This window comes from Salvia miltiorrhiza, chromosome 8, assembly GCF_028751815.1.
Source record: "Salvia miltiorrhiza cultivar Shanhuang (shh) chromosome 8, IMPLAD_Smil_shh, whole genome shotgun sequence".
NCBI classification, from domain to species: domain Eukaryota; kingdom Viridiplantae; phylum Streptophyta; class Magnoliopsida; order Lamiales; family Lamiaceae; genus Salvia; species Salvia miltiorrhiza.
In genome coordinates, this window is record NC_080394.1 from 57,011,378 (window position 1) to 57,030,272 (window position 18,895).

The 18,895-nt window shown below is 39.5% G+C and overlaps 4 protein-coding genes and 1 long non-coding RNA gene across 9 annotated transcripts; 2 read left to right on the top strand and 3 right to left on the bottom strand.

Moving 5' to 3' along the window:
* Positions 1–341: 341 nt before the first annotated feature.
* Positions 342–2,429, bottom strand: LOC130999428 (putative pentatricopeptide repeat-containing protein At1g12700, mitochondrial). The gene is made up of 2 exons (XM_057924951.1): positions 786–2,429; positions 342–638 (listed from the first exon to the last, which is right to left on the bottom strand). The coding sequence occupies exons 1-2, from the start codon at positions 2,290–2,292 to the stop codon at positions 454–456; spliced, it is 1,692 nt and encodes a 563-aa protein (XP_057780934.1). The 5' UTR covers positions 2,293–2,429; the 3' UTR covers positions 342–453.
* A 373-nt stretch (positions 2,430–2,802) lies between these two features.
* LOC130999437 (uncharacterized) lies at positions 2,803–6,515 on the bottom strand. 3 transcript variants are annotated; one of them, XR_009093515.1, is made up of 8 exons: positions 6,377–6,515; positions 5,640–6,310; positions 5,389–5,560; positions 5,096–5,302; positions 4,838–4,983; positions 4,611–4,713; positions 4,417–4,507; positions 2,803–4,278 (listed from the first exon to the last, which is right to left on the bottom strand). It is a non-coding gene; the product is annotated as an uncharacterized LOC130999437 (long non-coding RNA). The 3 variants fall into 3 exon arrangements; XR_009093517.1 differs by having other exon boundaries at positions 2,803–4,507; positions 5,640–6,302; positions 6,377–6,504; XR_009093516.1 differs by having other exon boundaries at positions 2,803–4,507; positions 5,389–6,302; positions 6,377–6,504.
* LOC130999426 (linoleate 9S-lipoxygenase 6-like) lies at positions 2,980–7,363 on the top strand. 2 transcript variants are annotated; one of them, XM_057924947.1, is made up of 9 exons: positions 2,980–3,253; positions 4,079–4,377; positions 4,469–4,709; positions 4,784–5,128; positions 5,201–5,286; positions 5,409–5,498; positions 5,674–5,975; positions 6,058–6,321; positions 6,407–7,363. In XM_057924947.1, exons 1-9 carry the CDS (start codon positions 2,980–2,982, stop codon positions 7,173–7,175), a joined length of 2,670 nt encoding a protein of 889 aa, XP_057780930.1. In that variant the 3' UTR covers positions 7,176–7,363. The 2 variants fall into 2 exon arrangements, with proteins under 2 accessions (XP_057780930.1, XP_057780931.1); XM_057924948.1 differs by having other exon boundaries at positions 4,085–4,377.
* Positions 7,319–10,891, bottom strand: LOC130999427 (poly(A)-specific ribonuclease PARN-like). 2 transcript variants are annotated; one of them, XM_057924949.1, is made up of 8 exons: positions 10,518–10,891; positions 9,740–9,870; positions 9,460–9,645; positions 9,267–9,379; positions 9,083–9,193; positions 8,889–9,003; positions 8,578–8,793; positions 7,319–8,437 (listed from the first exon to the last, which is right to left on the bottom strand). In XM_057924949.1, the coding sequence occupies exons 1-8, from the start codon at positions 10,832–10,834 to the stop codon at positions 7,785–7,787; spliced, it is 1,842 nt and encodes a 613-aa protein (XP_057780932.1). In that variant the 5' UTR covers positions 10,835–10,891; the 3' UTR covers positions 7,319–7,784. The 2 variants fall into 2 exon arrangements, with proteins under 2 accessions (XP_057780932.1, XP_057780933.1); XM_057924950.1 differs by having other exon boundaries at positions 7,319–8,434; positions 10,518–10,855.
* On the top strand, positions 10,866–12,950 carry LOC130999429 (putative pentatricopeptide repeat-containing protein At1g12700, mitochondrial). Its single transcript, XM_057924952.1, has one exon. It carries the CDS (start codon positions 11,003–11,005, stop codon positions 12,836–12,838), a length of 1,836 nt encoding a protein of 611 aa, XP_057780935.1. The 5' UTR covers positions 10,866–11,002; the 3' UTR covers positions 12,839–12,950.
* Positions 12,951–18,895: the final 5,945 nt, after the last annotated feature.

Genomic DNA, 18,895 nt, shown 5'->3' on the forward strand with positions numbered 1-18,895 from the left:
ATGGCGGCGTGGTTCGACCTCATGGAAACAAAGACAAGCTATAACACAATATAAAACCTTCAATTTGGAAACAACACTTTGATTATCATCATTTGCTTCTTATACTTCGATTTACACCTAAAAGATAAATACGTAAAAGCTGAAGTCCCTATGTTTTTCTAAAGAGTTCAAAATCAACTTTGCAGTATTTCGAATCATGTGAAATTCAAAGTGTCAAATTGATGAACTGTAGCACTATTCATCTTATCTTATAAGCTCTAATCCTAGAATGAATACTACTTTGCCAAGAGCGAGTGATATCGTTTGGAAATCCTAGTAATCTATATGATAAAGCTAAAAAATTCAAGCATTTAAAACCATCATAACATAGAGATTAAACAAACAAATAAGCATTTGTACTTTCCCCTTCGTTTCCGGTAAAATAATTCATCAACTTCTAACACAACATAACACCTATCTAGAATAGAGATCCTTTGGTACGAGTTTCTTAACCTTATCAAATAGAACACTATCTCTACCTTCCCTTACCATAGGGTCAATCAACATCGAAAAAGTAGTTTCGTCAAGTGTGAAACCCCTTGCATACATCTCTTCCAACAGTGGAATTGCATCACTAGCCTTGTTCCTTTTGAGAAGACCTTGAACAAAAACATTGTACGTCACACTATTAGGCAAGCAACCGTTAAAAACCATTTGCATCATCAAATCCTTAGCCTCCTCTATCTGTCCTTCTTCACAAAGTGCACCGATAAGGATTGTATATGTTACGACGTTGGGCAGCATACCTTTGGATGGAAGTTCGTCGAACAGATCTTTTGCTTCTCTGACTTTATTATTAATGCACAATCCCTCAATGAGAATAGTGTATGTTACTATGTCTGGAACGACGCATTTATCTTCCATGGTGTGCAACATAGAAAATGCTTCAGTGATACGATGAGCACTACACAGACCATGCACCAAGATATTGTAAGTCTTCACATGAGGAGACAACCCTAGAGCTTGCATCTCTTTGAACAAATCCAAGCCATCCTCGCATCTGCCTTCACGAAATAGCGCCTCGAGCATTATACTATAAGAAACAACATTGCGCTCTAGCCTTTTTGAAGGAATTATGGTAAAAAGCCGTGAAACTTCATCGACTTGGCCCTTTTTGCAATACCCGTTCATCAAGCTATTGTAGCTTACGATATTGGGCTTGATTCCAGAATTTACTGCCAATCGGAAAATGCGTCTGGCTTCATCCATTTTTCCTTGCATACAATACCCATTTATCAATGAAGTGTAAATGAAAATGTCGGGTTGAACATCAATCTCCTTCATCGATACCAACATATGTTCGGCCTCTTGCACCTTTCCATCTTTGCACCAAGCAGTCACAAAGATATTACATGTCACCACATTCGGACAGACCTTATCAGCAATCATCTTCTTCAAAATGTCTTGAACCTCGTCCATTCTTCTCCTATTGCATAACCCCTCAATTATTGAATTATATGTCACAACATTGGGTGAAATCCCCTTATCACCCAAAGAGGAGAAGAGTTGGAGAGCATCGTCCACCTTTCCTTCCTTGAATAGACTATCAATGACTGCACTATAAGCATATACATTGGGTTTGCAGATTCCCTTTTCTTTTTCCAATAAGCAGAGCAATTCCAGCGCATGGAGACTACCTACAGCTTTGCATATCCCATTAATCATAGTACTATGCGTCTGTTCATTGGGCTCGCATAATCGGTAGACCGACAGCTTCCACAACACTTTAGCTGCCTCTGGGACCCTTCCAACCAACAATAGCCCTTTGATAAGAGTGGTAAATGTTACAACATCAGGCTCGTACCCACGCTTGAAGAAACTGCCTAAGATCGCATACCCAAAATCCGGCCTTTTCAGTCGGCAATAGCAATTGATCGCGATATTCAATGTGTAGTGATTTATGGGTACATCCCTTTGAAGCATTTCGTCGAACAGACGAAGGGCAAGAGTGTTTTGTTGCATCTTGACCACAGTACTCAACAATTTATTGAAAACAGTAACATAAGGGAGCGGCCGCGTTCTCATCATCTCCCGGAATAGAGCGACGGCATCATCGGGCTCACGTATAGATCCAAAATCGAATCTGGGATAGGCGGAGAAGCGTCTCTTCATTTGGCAGCTGGCATTATCAAAATGAAAACTGGGTAGAAGAAATGATTGATAATGTGGAGAGGCGATGGCAAAAGTGGAGAATTTAGATGAAGAATTCGACAAAATTCTAGCCAGAAACATGGCGGCGTGGTTCGACCTCATTCTTGGGATAGTTTTGTAGGATTTCAGATGTGAAAGCTGAATTTGGAAGGTGAAGAATTGGGGAAGGAGGAGAGTTAGGGTTTTGTGAGTGAAAAATGAGTTTTGGGGAATTCGCAGTGCTAGGTTAGAAAGAAGGGCAAAATAGATCCTCATTATACTTTGCTAAATTTAACTTCGTTTTTAAAAGAAAATTTTCTATTCTCCAAAAAAAAAAAAAAAAACTTATTTTCACTTTCTTGTTCATGACGAGTCTTCCACAAGAATTATGTTTAACGAGCATGATATCAATTGTGCATATTATTCATAATCCGAGTTTCTACAAAAAAAATTATGAAACCATTACAATTCATTAATTATCAATTAGTTTATTAATCAAAATTAAAATTCAACTATGAATGTATCGTATATCTAGATGCACTGGGGTTGTACCTCTTTAATTTGTTATGCCTCGAATTAACAAGAGCTTCATCACGTAAATGATATTTTGTAAATTTTGAATTACCAAGCACATTTCCAAAATAAAGACATCGCAATAATAATATATTACCACTGCAATTCATTAAAACCTATACATTTACAACTCGAGAAGCTAAAAATGGAAGTCCAAAGAAGTGAATGAATCCGATCCTTTCCTCAAATCGCAAGATTTGCACACACTTCCTTTCTTGAACATGATACTAAATATCAATGCCTTTAAAAACTTTGGAGTCCACAACCCATGAGTATAGCAAGATGAAGAAAAGGCACGGACAGAGAGCAACACGGCGAGGCTTGTGTTCAAGCCTCGCCCGGTGCCTGAGCCTGTGCCAAGGTGACGTGGCCGCCAGAAAAGTTCGGAGTTTCGGCACTCCCGGGAAGAACATCGTATACGGAGAGATCATCATCCAGGTAGGCCATGGAGAGTCAGGCCCCGGAAAAGCAGCCTCAGTTTGGTTGTATAGCGATTCCAACGTTGATCCCGGTGAGTTCGGTATTCGAAGTTATAACTTTTTAGTTCATGGTTCACTCATTTTGCCTATGGTTATATTCTTATGAAACACAAAAAAAACTTGGGTACAACTGGGTGTACCATACAACCGAGTTGACCCGCACGGTTTGGGTTAGAATACGGGTTCAAATCAGGGTGCGTGTCAGGGTCTAAGTGAGGGTGCAAATCGATTTGTACAGTACACCCAGTTGTATCCAAGACCACCTCCTTATGAAATATGCCGAACTTTGACCTCAATGTGACTTTTTAGTCGAAATTATAAATATACATAATTCAAAGGATCATAACTCAAATAACTAGATGTCTAGATGTACATAACTCAATTAATCATAAATTTTTGACTCGAGCAATAAACTGAACAATAAAGATAAGTACATACTATATTTGCAATAATTATAAATTCGGACTAAAAGGTCACCATAAGGTTAAAGTTCGGATTATCTTTTAAACATAAACCCCTTTTGAGTTAAGTAGCACTGTAAATGAATCAAGTTATTCAAGAGCTACTCATATTGCAATTTGGAAAAGAAGAAACTGATCAAAATTCTATCTTTTGATGAACAAACTGAGCTCAATCTTAACCATAAAAGCTTGAGTCCAGCTTCAAATCTCGCCACGTGGCACCTTCGTAGGGCGCGTGAAAAGTGGTATTCCGCACACCCCTGCCTACACTTTGACGGAATACCACATTCACTGGCCCCTGCAATTAAAAAATGTGTCTAGTGCAGCATCTATGTCACGTTTATTCTTCTCTACGAGAATCTAGATATGTTTGGTCTGCTACTGATGTTGTTTTAGTATTAGGCACTGGAAAAGGGAAACTTACGCAGAAAGCCGCTCTCCAAAAAGGAAGCATCGACGAGGAAACAGACAGCAGCTCCAGAACAAAAGTTCTGAGGTATGAAGTAGAGTTCAACGTTGAGCCAGACTTCGGGGCTCCAGGAGCATTCGTCGTGAAAAACGAGCACAAACACGAGTTTTTCCTTCAAAATGTGTCTCTGCAAGGAGACAACAACCACATAGTTCATTTCGAATGCAACTCGTGGATCTATCCTTTCCACTTAACCAAACAAGATCGTGTTTTCTTCCCAAACACGGTGAGTTGGTTATAGATAGCACTTCTTGATGCATTTTACCTGCTTATATCAAATGGGTGTAACGCGATTTTTAGCGTGTTTTCATTGTTAGTGTTATCTACCAAACCAAACACCGCCTTCTCTGATGGAACTGCGAAAAGATGAACTCGCGAGATTGAGAGGGAATGGAACTGGAGAGAGACGAAAATGGGAACAAATCTACGACTACGACTGCTACAACGATCTTGGCATACCTGAAAGAAGCCTTGGATATGGAAGACCTGTTTTAGGTGGAACGCAGTCGTTTCCATATCCGCGTAGGTTGAGAACTGGTCGCCCTTCAAACAACTACGGTACCTGCAGATAAGTTTTAATTGATCTTGCTTTCAGCATTAGCAGGTCATATAGAAAGAATAAAAATGTGCAGATACTCGAGCTGAGAGGCGACTACGTGGATGGTTCAACACAGATATATATGTACCTCCAGATGAACGTTTCAGCCAACAGAAACTCTCGGAATTCACAACAAACGCGGTCAGGGCTGCTGTCCATTTTGTGATGCCTGAAGCAGGAGCAATCTTCAACCAAGAAACGAGCCACTTTGAGTCCTTCGATCAGATTCATAGGCTGTTCATGGGTAACGGAAATCAATCAGTTGACGAATGGTTGTTGAAGCGTTTAAAACACGAACTGCCTGATGATCTTTTCAAGAAGGTAAAGCAAGTGATCAAGGAGAAACCTGTTAAGTTCCAATTGCCTCGGATTGCAGCAGGTAATGCAGCTTAATCACTGGATGCAAAACTATGATCAGAATCGGGACATATTTAGATGTTATGTGTTGCAGGGAACCAATTTGCATGGATGGATGACGATGAATTTGGACGGCAGATGCTTGCTGGAACTAATCCAACTGTAATTTCATCTCTGCAGGTAGACAAGAAAATCTCTGAACAATGAAAATGTCATCAGCTTTAATCGCATTTCTAAAACTTTTTTAAGCGCAATCTACACTTTGTATCATTAATCACTCACATGTTTTCTCTATATTGCAGAATTTCCCACCAGACGGCAGCAATGGAGTCAAGAGTTCGATAAAGGGATCCGACATAGAGCATAACCTTGATGGTCTGACAGTTGCAGAGGTAGAAAGGACCAAATCTTGATTTGAATGCAGCTATGTTCAAGTGACTGGTTATGTCGTTAACTGAAAATTGAGCAGGAAAAGAATTCAAATTCTTCGCCAAAGAAATATTTAACTTGGAAGATGATATATAATACAATACCTCTGTACGATCTTCATCTTCTACAATAATGCAGGCAATGAACCAGTGGAGACTTTTCAAGCTAGATCACCACGATTATCTGATGCCATTCTTGACGAGAATAAACAGAGATGAGGGTGTATGTGCTTATGCATCGCGCACGCTACTCTTCTTGAGAGACGATTGCACGCTAAAACCAGTAGCCATAGAACTGAGCTTGCCTGGCTCTTTGTCCCACGAGGAAATTAGCAGAGTTTTCCGTCCAGCACATGACGGGACAGAAGCTGCTCTCTGGCAACTAGCAAAAGCTCATGTAGCAGCAGCAGATTCAGTTTACCATCATCTAGTCAGCCATTGGTGAGCAATGAAACAATCATGCTATTTCACTCTGATCCGAGTACTTTGAAACCATTTTCTGAAGCAGTTCAAATTTTTCTAGGCTAAATGCACATGCTGTTGTTGAGCCATTTATCATTGCAACTCGAAGGAAGTTGAGTGTTATGCACCCCATTCACCGGTTACTCGAACCTCATTTCAAAGACACCATGCAAGTAAATGCACTGGCAAGGAGCATGTTGCTAAATGCTGGAGGAATTTTTGAAAAGATACTGTTTACCGGTGACATCTCAATGGAGCTCTCGTCGTTTCTGTACAGAAGCTGGAGATTCGATGAGCAAAGCCTCCCTGCAGACCTGATCAAAAGGTATTATTGATTATTTATTGCACAACCATAGCTAAAATTTATGCACTTCTCTTACCGTCTTCTGTTCTATGAAAACATTTCTCAGAGGCTTTGCCAGATATAACCCGAATCAGCCAGAAAACATCGAGCTTCTCTTTCAAGATTATCCCTATGGTGCAGATGGACTTGATATCTGGATAGCCATAAAGAACTGGGTGATAGAATACTGTTCTTACTTCTATGAAAATAACGCCTCTTTAAGGTCTGACAATGAGATTGCAGACTGGTGGTGGGAGATCAGAAATGTCGGTCATGGCGATAAGAGCAACGAAACATGGTGGTATGAAATGACAACTGTGGCTGCACTGATTGAGACTATAACAACTCTAATATGGACCGTCTCAGCTCATCATGCTGCAATAAGCTTAGGACAGTACGACTACGCAGGCTATCCACCAAACCGTCCAACAGCATGTCGGAAACCTATTCCATACGAAGGGACAATGGAGTTTGCCGAGCTTCTCAAAGATCCAGACAAATATTTTCTCAGTATGTTACCTGAAAAGTTTGAGACTGCTCTTGGAATAGCTATGGTTGATGTTCTGTCAAGGCGCTTGTCCGATGAAATGAGCTTAGGACAACAGCCTTCGTTGAAATGTATAGCAGATGGAAGGGTACTTCGAATGTTCAGAAGTTTTGAAGATGACCTTGAAGAAGTGAAGCAAAGAATCCAAGCTAGAAACCGAGAACCAAAACTGAAGAACAGACGGGGAAGAGCTGATTTCCGGTACGAGCTTCTGTGTCCTGAAACATCAGAGGTTAGATCAAGTGATGGAATCCTGAGAAGCGGAATTCCCAACAGCATATCCATATGATGTCTTGGGAGGATCTTGCTGTTGTAGAGGAAACACAAAATAGAAATATTCTGCGAGATATCACAGCAAGTTAGAGTTCGTGATACCATTGAATCTAATTAGACAAACAAACAAAAGAAAAATCAACATATCTTAGCATCATCTGTAAAAACGTGTCTGAAATTTATAATTTAAGCTCTTTTTTACAAGCATAACTCTTAGTTCTGAATTACATAATTAGCAACACTAAACCTCATGATTGTCATCAACAGGTGAACTCAGATTTGAATTCAATGGAAAAAATTACAAGTGTAGCTTTCAATCTTCTTTAGCTGCAGGAGACTAAAGCACAGGAAAAACCACTTTATATGCAACTGCACTCAACAGACTCCATCTTCAGAAGCCAGTCATTCGCCAAGAATGGAATTGGAAGATATCGAGCAAACTGGGCGTGGATGCTCGTCCCAGTTCTTGAATGAAACGTATGATGTGCCAACGGGTATGCCATGGCATTCAAGATATTTATCAACTGAAAATCTGTAAGTGGGGCATCTTAATCCATCAGTGCGTATAATTGGACAATAGTGTAACAAGGCACTATTCCAGGTGATGCCACGAAAACGATTAATGTCAAAGTTCATCCAGATTAATCATCTCATCATTATTCCAGCATATTAGTGATTGCTCCTGCTGCTGCGTCTTGGCTCCAGAAAGCTCTTTGATTTCATTCGTGGCTTGGTCCAAGCACTCTGCCAAATCTGGTTTCCACAAACCGGATTTGCAAACTCCTTTGTATGTCTCGTAATCTGCAGCTTGCAGGCCTTCCGAGATCATATCTTTCAGCTTATTAGAGAAAAGTTCTCCAGAATCCATTATCCTGAGAAAACTTTTTGAGAAACCAGGAGTCCAGAAAACAACTATAGCACATGTCCTATCCACCATCTTAACATCAAATTCTTCTGAGAAGACATCATGTGAATTACACAGAACGTCTTTCAGATCTTGGGCCGACATTCCACTTCTAAACCCCCACAAGAACACCAAATTGCTTACACTGACAGTTCTACTTTTGCCTGTCCAAATCCTCACGTCATCATCGAAAGGATATCTAGCATCACTTGAAAAAAACATATTGGAGCAGCGTTGAAGGGCAGCGGGCAATTGGGTATGACCTCCTTCACGAATCTCTAAAGAGATTTTCAGTATAGAGCACAATTTAATAAACAAATAGCATTCTCTCATAACACAATGCCCATGAACATTGACACGGCCAGTCTCCTCTGCTGAAAAGAAAGTCATCACTAACTAATTAACACCTATGCAATAACTCTGTTTTATTAAACTCATCAATACTATGAAGTCAGGACAAGTGGCTCGTAAGAAAGACTTTCTAGTGATTAGGTGATTTGACTTGATTATGTACCTTCATTTGAAACTTCCATGTCTGTTGACGTGGAGAACCTCCTATCCAAATAGGAAATGGCCGATGACAAGTTATTCATTTTATTAAATAATCCAATTTCCTTCATGAGATGGTTGATGTCAAGTATGTGAGGAAACACCGTAAGCAAAGAACTCGTGAATTCATACATAGTTGGAGGAAGTGGAGCAAGGAACTTTGAATGTATGAAAGCAAAATCTGGAGGAAAAAAAAAAAGAGTGCATGGCATTAATATGAAAATTGGCAGATCATGGTTTTGAAACGACAAGAATGATTTTAAAGCAGAGATGGACCATTAAGTGAGTTGTGCACAACAACCGGCTTCTGAGAAGTAGAAATCAAGTCTATCACCTCTCGAAAGCCACTAACAAGTCTTCCCTGCTCCTCTTCCAGATCTTGAATTTCTTTCTACATAGCAAAATGAAAAATAAAAAATCTAGTTGAATCAATATACACCTCGCAACAATCTAGGATTAATTTATTATACCACAAGAAGATTCTTATCTTCTTCTGAACTCGTCAAAACAACTTGAATAGCCTCTACCCCTACTTTTGCTGGAGCTCGTACTAATACAATATTAACAAACTCTTTCAACACCTGCACCTCAACTCCAGACAATTAAAAGACAGAAAAACAATCATTGAACTGCATCGTGCATGAACAAGCTTACCTCTGATGTAAGCTGCACCTGGCGTTCGCTGCAGACATCTATGGTCAAGGAAGGTCTCGAACCATAGATTTCAGATCTTCCTACTAGTTTCCTTAATGAACTTATCAGAGTATCTGCAACTTCAAATGAATGCATTACAATATCAACGGCAAAAAAGAAATGGCTGATCATAAGAAGATTTAACACTGCTCACCCTCAGTTTTATGTTGATTGTTACAACCATTCATCCAGTTCTTAACTCGAGTTTTGATCCTTTCTGCAAATATAACATCAGCAACTGTAAAGGCTGAAGTAGATTGGAAACTGCAGCTGTTAAGTAATACACTTCCAGTTTGAACTTTCGCAGCTGATTCTTGTGCTCTAGACAAGTATGATATGCCTGTCAAAAAGAAAATGAAGTGTGCCTGGTCAAGAATAACCACAGCAGGAAAAAGGCACACTTAAGAGAGTCTAGTCGAACTGGCGTCACATACCATTGTATACACAAGCATTAAAATCAAAGCCCTCTTGCGCCATAGAGGTCAAACACGATGATTGGCATGAAAAACTATAAGATGGCATTCCTACTTTCACCTCATGCCTGGGAAACAACTGGAAGTTATACCTGCACCAGAAGTGGGAGAATTGAATCCGTAAAATTTTTCCATCAAAACATCATCAGATGAGAACGGAACACCATAACAAGCAACTGAGTATATCGAAGTTTGGCGCGCTGATAAACTTTTATGCATTTTTACATCCAGATTGTTAGGTATTTATGTCATAACAATTCCTGCCTCTTCCCGGTACTCTTCACCAAGCATGATGGCATTAATCGTGCTAGACAGAAACAGCCACATCCATAATTCTGTGAAGGATTTTGTGAAATATTCAATGATTACAGAGCAAATTTAAGCCCTCAAAGCCAAACTCCCACAATTATCAACTACCACCAGCAAGCTGATGCATCCTAATAGGCTCTTTGCTGAGATTACCATACCAATCAAATTCTATTCAAATTTGAGGAAACATTGATAGCTTCGTAGTATCATTACTTTCATATAAATACTACTAAGATTTTTGCCAATCACAATGCCTTCTCCACAGCGTAGCAAATCACCTCATTTGCTCATAATCTTCAGCAAATGCACAATCAAAGCAGTTTTATTCAATTCATCTCCACACAACAATAATAAACCAGTAATCAAACTGAATCGCAGATGCAATGATAATCCTTCCATATCCACACAACAAGGAAAAATGAAGGCTTACGGATTGGCGATTAGCTTAGAAGCTTTAACCGAGAAAGGGCAAACCGAGAACTGGAGAACCTGAAACCGCTCAGCGGCGCGCTTGGCCTTCAAATAAGCCGTCTCCTCCGTGTCAATCGGAAGCAATTTTTGCCACGGCGCGGAGTAGCCGCCGGTTTTCTGCAACGAAACCGCTACGAAATCGGAGCTGAATATGCTGTCCTTGAATTCTGCTATAGTCTCGGAGAAGTTAGATTTAATCACTTGCTTCACCGGTAATTGACGGCGGCGCCGGTGGCCGGCGGCTGATTGGGTGCATAGAGAGCGCCGGAGATACATTTCGCACGAAATACTATGTTTTTGTGTGTATTTATTTGAACTGAATTCTTATTATTTTATTTAAAACCCCAAAATATATACCAGTTAAAAAAAAAAAAACAGTGAAATACTTTCATAAAGCAAAATTTGAGCTAAGAGAGTGAGAAAACCTACAAAACTATTCCAAGAATGAGGTCGAACCACACCGCCATGTTTCTGGGAAGATTTTTGTCAAATTTTTCATCTAAATCCTCCACTTTTGCCATCGCTTCTCCACATTATCAATCATTTCTTGTACCCAGTTTTCATTTTGATAATGCCAGCTGCCAAATGAGACACTTCTCCGCCTATCCCAGATTCGATTTTGGATCTATACGTGAGCCCGATGATGCCGTCGCTCTATTCCGGGAGATGATGAGAACGCGGCCGCTCCCTTATGTTACTGTTTTCAATAAATTGTTGAGTACTGTGGTCAAGATGCAACAAAACACTCTTGCCCTTCGTCTGTTCGACGAAATGCTTCAAAGGGATGTACCCATAAATCACTACACATTGAGTATCGCGATCGATTGCTATTGCCGACTGAAACTGCCTGATTTTGGGTATGCGATCTTAGGCAGTTTCTTCAAGCGTGGGTACGAGCCTGATGTTGTAACCTTTAACACTCTCGTGAAAGGTCTTTTGTTGGTTGGAAGGGTCCCAGAGGCAGCTAAAGTGTTATGGAAGATGTCTGTCTACCAACTGTGTGAGCACACTGAACATACATATAGTACTATGATTAATGGATTGTGCAAAGCTGGAGGTGCTCTCGAGGCGATTGATTTGCTCTGCTTATTGGAAAAAGAAAAGGAAATCTGCAAACCCAACGTATATGCTTACAATGCAGTCATTGATGGTCTATGCAAGGAAGGAAAGGTAGACGATGCTCTCCAACTCTTCTCCCCTTTGGGTGATAAGGGGATTTCACCCGATGTTGTGACATATAGTTCAATAATTGAGGGGTTATGCAATAGGAGAAGAATGGACGAGGCTGAAGACGTTTTGAAGAAGATGATTGCTGCTAAGGTCTGTCCGAATGTGGTGACATGCAATATCTTTGTGACTGCTTGGTGCAAAGATGGAAAGGTGCAAGAGGCCGAGCATATGTTGGTATCTATGAAGGAGATTGATGTACAACCTAACATTTTCATTTACAATACATTGATAAATGGGTATTGTATGCAAGGAAAAATGGACGAAGCGGTACGCATTTTCCAATTGGCGGTGAATTCTGGAATCAAGCCCAATATCGTAAGCTACAATAGCTTGATGAACGGGTATTGCAAAAAGGGCCAAGTCAATGAAGTTTCACGGCTTTTTACCATAATTCCAGCCAAAAGGTTAGAGCGCAATGTTATTTCTTATAATATAATGCTAGAGGCGCTATTTCGTAAAGGCAGATGCGAGGATGGCTTGAATTTGTTCAAAGAGATGCAAGCTCTAGGATTGTCTCCTGATGTGATAACTTACAATATCTTGCTGGATGGTCTGTGTAATGCTCATCGTATCTCTGAAGCATTTTCCATGTTACATACCATGAAAGATAAAGGAGTCATTCCAAACATAGTAACATACAATGTTCTCATTGAGGGATTGTGCATTAATAATAAAGTCAGAGAAGCAAAAGATCTGTTCGACGAGCTTCCATCCAAAGGTATGCAGCCCAGCGTCATAACATATAGTATTCTCATTGGTGCACTTTGCGAGGAAGGACAGATAGAGGAGGCTAAGGGTTTGATGATGCAAATGGTAAAGAACGGTCAATTGCCTAATAGTGTGACGTACAATGTTTTTGTTCAAGGTCTTCTCAAAAGGAACAAGACGTGTGATGCAATTCCACTGTTGGAAGAGATGGATGCAAGGGATTTCACACTTGACGAAACTACTTTCTCGATGTTGATTGACCCTGTGGTAAGGGAAGGTAGAGATAGTGTTCTATTTGATAAGCTTAAGAAACTCGTACCAAAGGATCTCTATTCTAGATAGTTGTTATGTTGTGTTAGAAGTTGATGAATTATTTTACCGGAAACAAAGGGGAAAGTGCAAATGCTTATTTGTTTGTTTAATCTCTATGTTATGATGATTTTAAATGCTTGAATTTTTTAGCTTTATCATAGATTACTAGGATTTCCAAACGATATCACTCGCTCTTGGCAAAGTAGTATTTATTCTAGGATTAGAGCTTATAAGATATGATGAATAGTGCCACAGTTCATCAATTTGACACTTTGAATTTCACACGGTTCGAAATACTGCAAAGTTGATTTTGAACTCTTTAGAAAAACATAGGGACTTTAGCTTTTACGTATTTATCTTTTAGGTGTAAATCGAAGTATAAGAAGCAAATGGCGATAATCAAAGTGTTGTTTCCAAATTGAAGCTCTTATATTGTGTTATAGCTTGTCTTTGTTTCCATGATTTCGAACCACGCCGCCATGTTTTTGGGAAGAGATATTGAAGTTGTGATAAGGGAAGGTAGAGATAGTTTTCTATTTGATAAGGTTAAGAAACTTGTAGCAAAAGGGACATCTTTTCTAGTTTTGATTGAATTGAGATTCCATTTCAGATTTCAAACTTCATTTCTAATTTGATATGGTTAGGAATTGACTGGTGGAGGAAAAGAAAGTTAAGGAAAGTCATTTTTTTTTTTTTTTGGAATATTAGTGGTTTTTGGAGTGATTACGATTGAATGTGTACAAGAATTTGCATATATGTGTCAAAGATCGCATTTTGAATGTTGGATTCCGATGAATGATTGATTTTTTGATATTGTGGATTACCATTTATTCATGTGATGTTGAATTACTATAAATAATGCTAAGCCGAATCTTCTTCAATCATCAATCAAGAATGACAAACTTTGGATAAGAGATAGTGAATGATTTAACTGCTATGATCCTTTGGTCCCCTTTGAAGACGTGGCATTCGATTTCATATCTTCACGCCAGCAAGGAAGCGCGAGTAGAACTCCAACGACTTGAGTGGCTTGTACTCCGGCACGGTGTGCCCGGCCCCCTGCGGAGGAGTCGATAGTTCGGTGTCAATATAGTCGATGGAGGCCTTGAGGCTCGAGGAACGATGATGATGACATCAGGTATTCAATCAAAAGTCATGTGTTTGTATACCTTGATGGTGATGAACGTGAGATTGTAGTCATAGCCTTGAGTGTGCCTGTGGATTCACATACGAAAAATGTGAGTCGACGTTCAGAAGGGGGAGTCTTGTGTCAGATCGTCAGAGGGTGCTCATATACGGATGCAAGCACAACGAAACACTCGTAAGGTTACAAATACACTTTCTTGGATCCGAATACGAGTATCGTCAGTGGTCCCCGTATCCGGATCCAAGCACAAATATCTCATCTTCTCGTCGATCAGACAGTCGGACACAAGTTTTTTATCATGATCTTCGTTGCGAGCAAACAAAGCAAGCGTGTATAGTCTCGAAATAAACGCTTCCAAGCACCCGTATTCGTTCACGAAGTAGAACAACCATATGGATAGGAATTAATACGAATTCAATCACAATTTCTTGCACCAAAACAGAACATATAGTGATTCGAAATTTCGTATAATTAAAATAAAAAAATTATATTAGACATTAAATATTATGTTAAAAAAAATTAAAAGAATTGAAAAGATTTAGAATTTTAAAATAAAATTTCATAAAATTGAAATTAAAAAATATATATAAAAATTGAAAAAATAAAATTAAATAAAACACAAATCCCCATTTAATTTATATAGAGAGGATTTTGAAACTAGCCTATTTTTTTAGTAAACTTAAAAATTGTCCACTAAGATAAAAACTTAAAAATTAGTCACACTTACCATTTTACACTTGCATATAAAAATAAAACATTACCCTTTAAAAAACTCGTGCATTTCACAACCAGTCGAATTCACAACCAGGATTTATTTTGGTTGTGAATTCAACTAGTTGTGAATTTGAGTTTTAAAGTTGGAATTCACAACTAGAAATATTGTTAGTCGTGAATTCAAGTTTTAAAGTTTGAATTCACAACTAAGAATATTGTTAGTCGTGAATTCAAGCTTTAAAAATCCAAATTCACGACTACTTGAATTCACAACTAGCACAATTAACACTATCAGCTCAGTTGTGAAGTCGAGAATTCACAACCAAAACAACTAGTTGTGAATTTGAGCTTTAAAACTCGAATTCACAACCAACACTAACGATTCAGTCGTGAATTCATCGAGTTGGTTGTGAATTTTAGTTTTAGTTGTGAATTCATAGATTTGATTGTGAATTCAAGAATATCAAGTTGTGAATTCATAGATGTGGTCATGAATTCAAAAATATTAAGTTGTGAATTTATAGATCTAGTTATGAATTTAAAAACATTAAGTTGTGAATTAATAGATTTGGTTGTGAATTCATAGATCTGATCGTGAATTCAAGAACATTAAACTGTGAATTAATAGATCTGGTTGTGCATTCAAGAATATTAATCAATTTTTTTTATTTTTTATTTCTCAAATCTTGAAAATCAACTTCTAATCCTTAGAAAAACATTAGTTGAACTAAATATTTACTTCTTTCCTACGATTAATTATAACTCGTGAATTACCGCACAAATAATAATAATAATAATGATGATAAAGCAAATTGAGAAAAAATGCATTACAACTATAGATCCACTCTCACAACTAAACTCCTTTGAAAAAGAACAAACTAAGAAAAATGCATTACCTAGCTATAGATTCAAACGCACAACCAAATTCCTTAAAAAAAAAAGCAAATTAAGAAAATTGAATTAGCTTCACAAAGAAGACTTGGTGTGGTGTGAGAGACGATAATTGTTTTGAAACTTTACGAGGTGATGATGCCTTTCAATTATAGGCCTAGATTCATCTCCCAACAATCTCAATAATATATATATATATAAATGGAGCCGCTCCAATGAGACCCCCTAATTTTAATGAGATTTAAGGCACGATCTGGTGCGTTTATTTATCAATTCTATAGCTGATATTGTATCTGGAGGGAGAATTTTTTTCGCAGGGTTCGAATTCTGGAGGGAGCAGAGTATTTTAAATTTTGTTATCTATCAGTATATAATGCATTGTTCATCAGTATATATGTCTTGTTCATTACCAATTTTTTAAATTTTATTTTTCATCAGTATATACAGATTGTTCGTTAGATATACGTCTTGTTCATTAGTATTATATGTCTTATTCATTATACTCAGTGTTACACGAAAAATAGGGGGTTTCAATGGAGCGCGCTCCTATAAGGGAGCGCTTCAATGAGACCCCCTATTTTTAGTGAGACCTAAGACACGATCTCGTGCGTTTATTTCATCAATCTTATGGCTGATATTGTATCTAGAGGGAGAATTTTTTTTCTCATGGTTCGAATCCTGGAGGGTGCGAAATATTTTAAATTTCGTTATTTATCAGTATGTCCTGCATTGTTCATCAGTGAACAATTATTATGTCTTATTCATTATCAATTTTTTAAATTTCGTTATTCATCAGTATATACTGCCTTGTGACCCTTGTTCGTCAATATATACTCCCTCCGTCCCTGAAATAAGTTCATCTTTTTCCTTTTTGGGAGGTCTCCCAAATAAATTCCTCTTTCTTTCTTTCTATTTTTGGACAACTACCCCACTACTAATAATATTTTATTTATTCTAATTTTCACTTTTTCATCACTCTCAATACTAATTATAACACTTTTTCACCTTTTCACCACTCTAAATACTAATTATAAAATATTTTTCTCCACTATCAATACACTTTACCAATTTTCCTTAAAACTCGTGCTGTCCCCAAAGAGTAACTTATTTCAGGGACGGAGGGAGTATGTCTTATTCATTGTACTCGGTGTCTCACGAAAAATAGAGGGTCTCACTGGAGCGCGCCTATATATATATATATATATATATATATATAGGGGCACGCTCCAGTGAGACCCCCTATTTTTCGTGTAACATGAGTACAATGAATAAGGATTGTGTGATAAATAAGTGTGATAATGTGATAGAAGAGATATATAATTAAACTCGCCGCTGCTTTTGCCACCCCTTACCCACTCAAACCCGCCGACCACCCTCGCGCCGGACGGCCTGGACCTTCCCTCGCTGTCACTCCGCAAGCTGCTCGCCCGCCCCCAGTCCCCAGCAGCAGCAGCCAACCCTCGCCGCCTCGCCAACTCCGGCAGCGTAGCTATTCCGGTGACCCCGCGACCACCCCTTGCAGCCTCGTCAACGGCCGCCTCCGCAGCAGATCGGCGCCTTTCTTCCGCCATCCACCAGATCGGTTATCTCCCAGCAGAGCTCCGCCGCCATCCACCAGATCGGCGCCACTCCTCCGCCACCCAGCAGATCGATCGGCGACGCTTCTACGCCACCCAGCAGTCCGGTTGCCAGCAGACCTCCGACGCTTAGGAGACAGACTCGTAGCTGCAGTCGCAGCCACCGGAGCCGCCGATGCAGCGTGCAATTCTCCCAGCAGACATCTCACCTCTGCGCAAGATCGGTCAACGCCGGTAGTCACGAAGCTATGCTCTGAATCTGAATCTCGCCTACCAGCCACCTATCTCAACACCTGCAGTCTCTCTCAGGCCGATTCCTCTCGCTCTGACCGGCGTCATCTGCTGTCATTGTACCCAAGTTCCGACGCCAATGTAAGCTATCTTGTAATGGTTGAAAGCTCTGTTGTTGTGCCGTCCTTCATCCTTATCGTAGTCTCTTCTCTACTATGAAAATGGCGTATGGATTGGAGTTTGGGATTTGGATTTCACAACAATTCGAATAGAGGCAGTTTACGGATTCTTCTTCTTCAAACTTATTTTCCTTGGATATGAATGATTCTGGAATGGATATTTCCAATTGTGGATTACCTTGAAACTGACCAGTGGCTGTTGAGTTGAATTATTTGTGGAGTAACTTGAAGTTGCTTGGTTGAGAGTTTTTTCTTATTTCATTGACCGGAGAACATGAGTCGCCAGGAGGTTTGGAGGGTGGTCAGGAGAAGGGGGCACGAGAGGACCAGAGCAGAAGGCAATGAGGTGTATCAACGGAGCAATAACTTTCATAGACAGCCGAAGACTTGGAGGACTGGTGCTGGTCGATCCACTGGAGAGGTTAAACCACAGAGAGTCACCTTCTTCTTCAACAACATCCCCGAACATTGCAGCTTTGATTTCTTAAGAAGGAAGTTTGGTGCTGTCCGCGTTCCGACTGACATTTTCTGTCCCAATAAGAGAGATAAAAAAGGGAAGCCTTTCGGCTTTGTCCGATTCGAAGGTGTCGAGGATACGGAAGGTTTGCTTGAACAGTTGAACCAACTTTGGATTGGAAGCTACAAAATTAGATTTTTTAAACCAAGGTTTGAGAGGGTGGTGAGGGATGAGGAAAAAAAGGGGTTCGACGCCAAAAGAGATATTGGAAAGAAACCGGACTACTTCCATTTTTTGGATTCTGCAAAGAAGAAGCCGGGAGTTTCCTTTAAAGAAGTTCTCACTGGAGTCTCTGAAGGAGAACCCAGCACAAGAGAAAAGCTACAATTCAAAACTTCGGAGGAGGATTCAAAGTGGCTTGAAGGAACATTCACAGGTTTCATCAAAGATGATTTCTCCTGGGATGAAATCAAAGAAGAAATCAATAGCGAATGTGCCGGGAAACTGAAAGTTTCGACGATGGGGGGAAGTTTGGTGCTCATCCGAAGTATTTGCGAACTGCCAACACAAGAAGTTCTCACGGAGTTAGATGAATGTAGTGACTTCTGGTTTCTTTGGAAGAGGAAATGGAACTTCGTGGATGTTCACCAGCAGCGATCTATTTGGACGAAATGGATTGGGATCCCGCTTCATGCATGGAACTCTCGTTTCTTTGATTCGGTGACGGCAAAATTTGGGCGGGTTTTGAAAATTCACGAACTCACGAAAGAAAGAGAGAAATTGGACGAAGCTTGGATCCAAATCTCTACAGGTCTCAAATCCATTGAGCAAGTAGTGGAGTGCTGCATTGATGGAGCTAGTTTCACAATTCGCATTGAAGAAATTCAGGAT

What these genes read in the sequence shown, in the direction of transcription:
- LOC130999428 (XM_057924951.1), bottom strand. Translation starts at nt 2,292, where the DNA reads ATGAGGTCGAACCACGCCGCCATGTTTCTGGCTAGAATTTTGTCGAAT. An exon ending in CGACGAACTTCCATCCAAAG is followed by an intron (nt 639 to 785) that starts GTATGCTGCCCA and finishes TTTTTGTTCAAG; the next exon opens with GTCTTCTCAAAAGGAACAAG.
- LOC130999426 (XM_057924947.1), top strand. Translation starts at nt 2,980, where the DNA reads ATGCCTTTAAAAACTTTGGAGTCCACAACCCATGAGTATAGCAAGATG. An exon ending in GTGTTTTCTTCCCAAACACG is followed by an intron (nt 4,378 to 4,468) that starts GTGAGTTGGTTA and finishes TTTCATTGTTAG; the next exon opens with TGTTATCTACCAAACCAAAC. An exon ending in CCTGCAGACCTGATCAAAAG is followed by an intron (nt 6,322 to 6,406) that starts GTATTATTGATT and finishes AACATTTCTCAG; the next exon opens with AGGCTTTGCCAGATATAACC.
- LOC130999427 (XM_057924949.1), bottom strand. Translation starts at nt 10,834, where the DNA reads ATGTATCTCCGGCGCTCTCTATGCACCCAATCAGCCGCCGGCCACCGG. An exon ending in TCTAAGCTAATCGCCAATCC is followed by an intron (nt 9,871 to 10,517) that starts GTAAGCCTTCAT and finishes CTTCTGGTGCAG; the next exon opens with GTATAACTTCCAGTTGTTTC. An exon ending in CATGGAAGTTTCAAATGAAG is followed by an intron (nt 8,438 to 8,577) that starts GTACATAATCAA and finishes CTTTCTTTTCAG; the next exon opens with CAGAGGAGACTGGCCGTGTC.
- LOC130999429 (XM_057924952.1), top strand. Translation starts at nt 11,003, where the DNA reads ATGAGGTCGAACCACACCGCCATGTTTCTGGGAAGATTTTTGTCAAAT.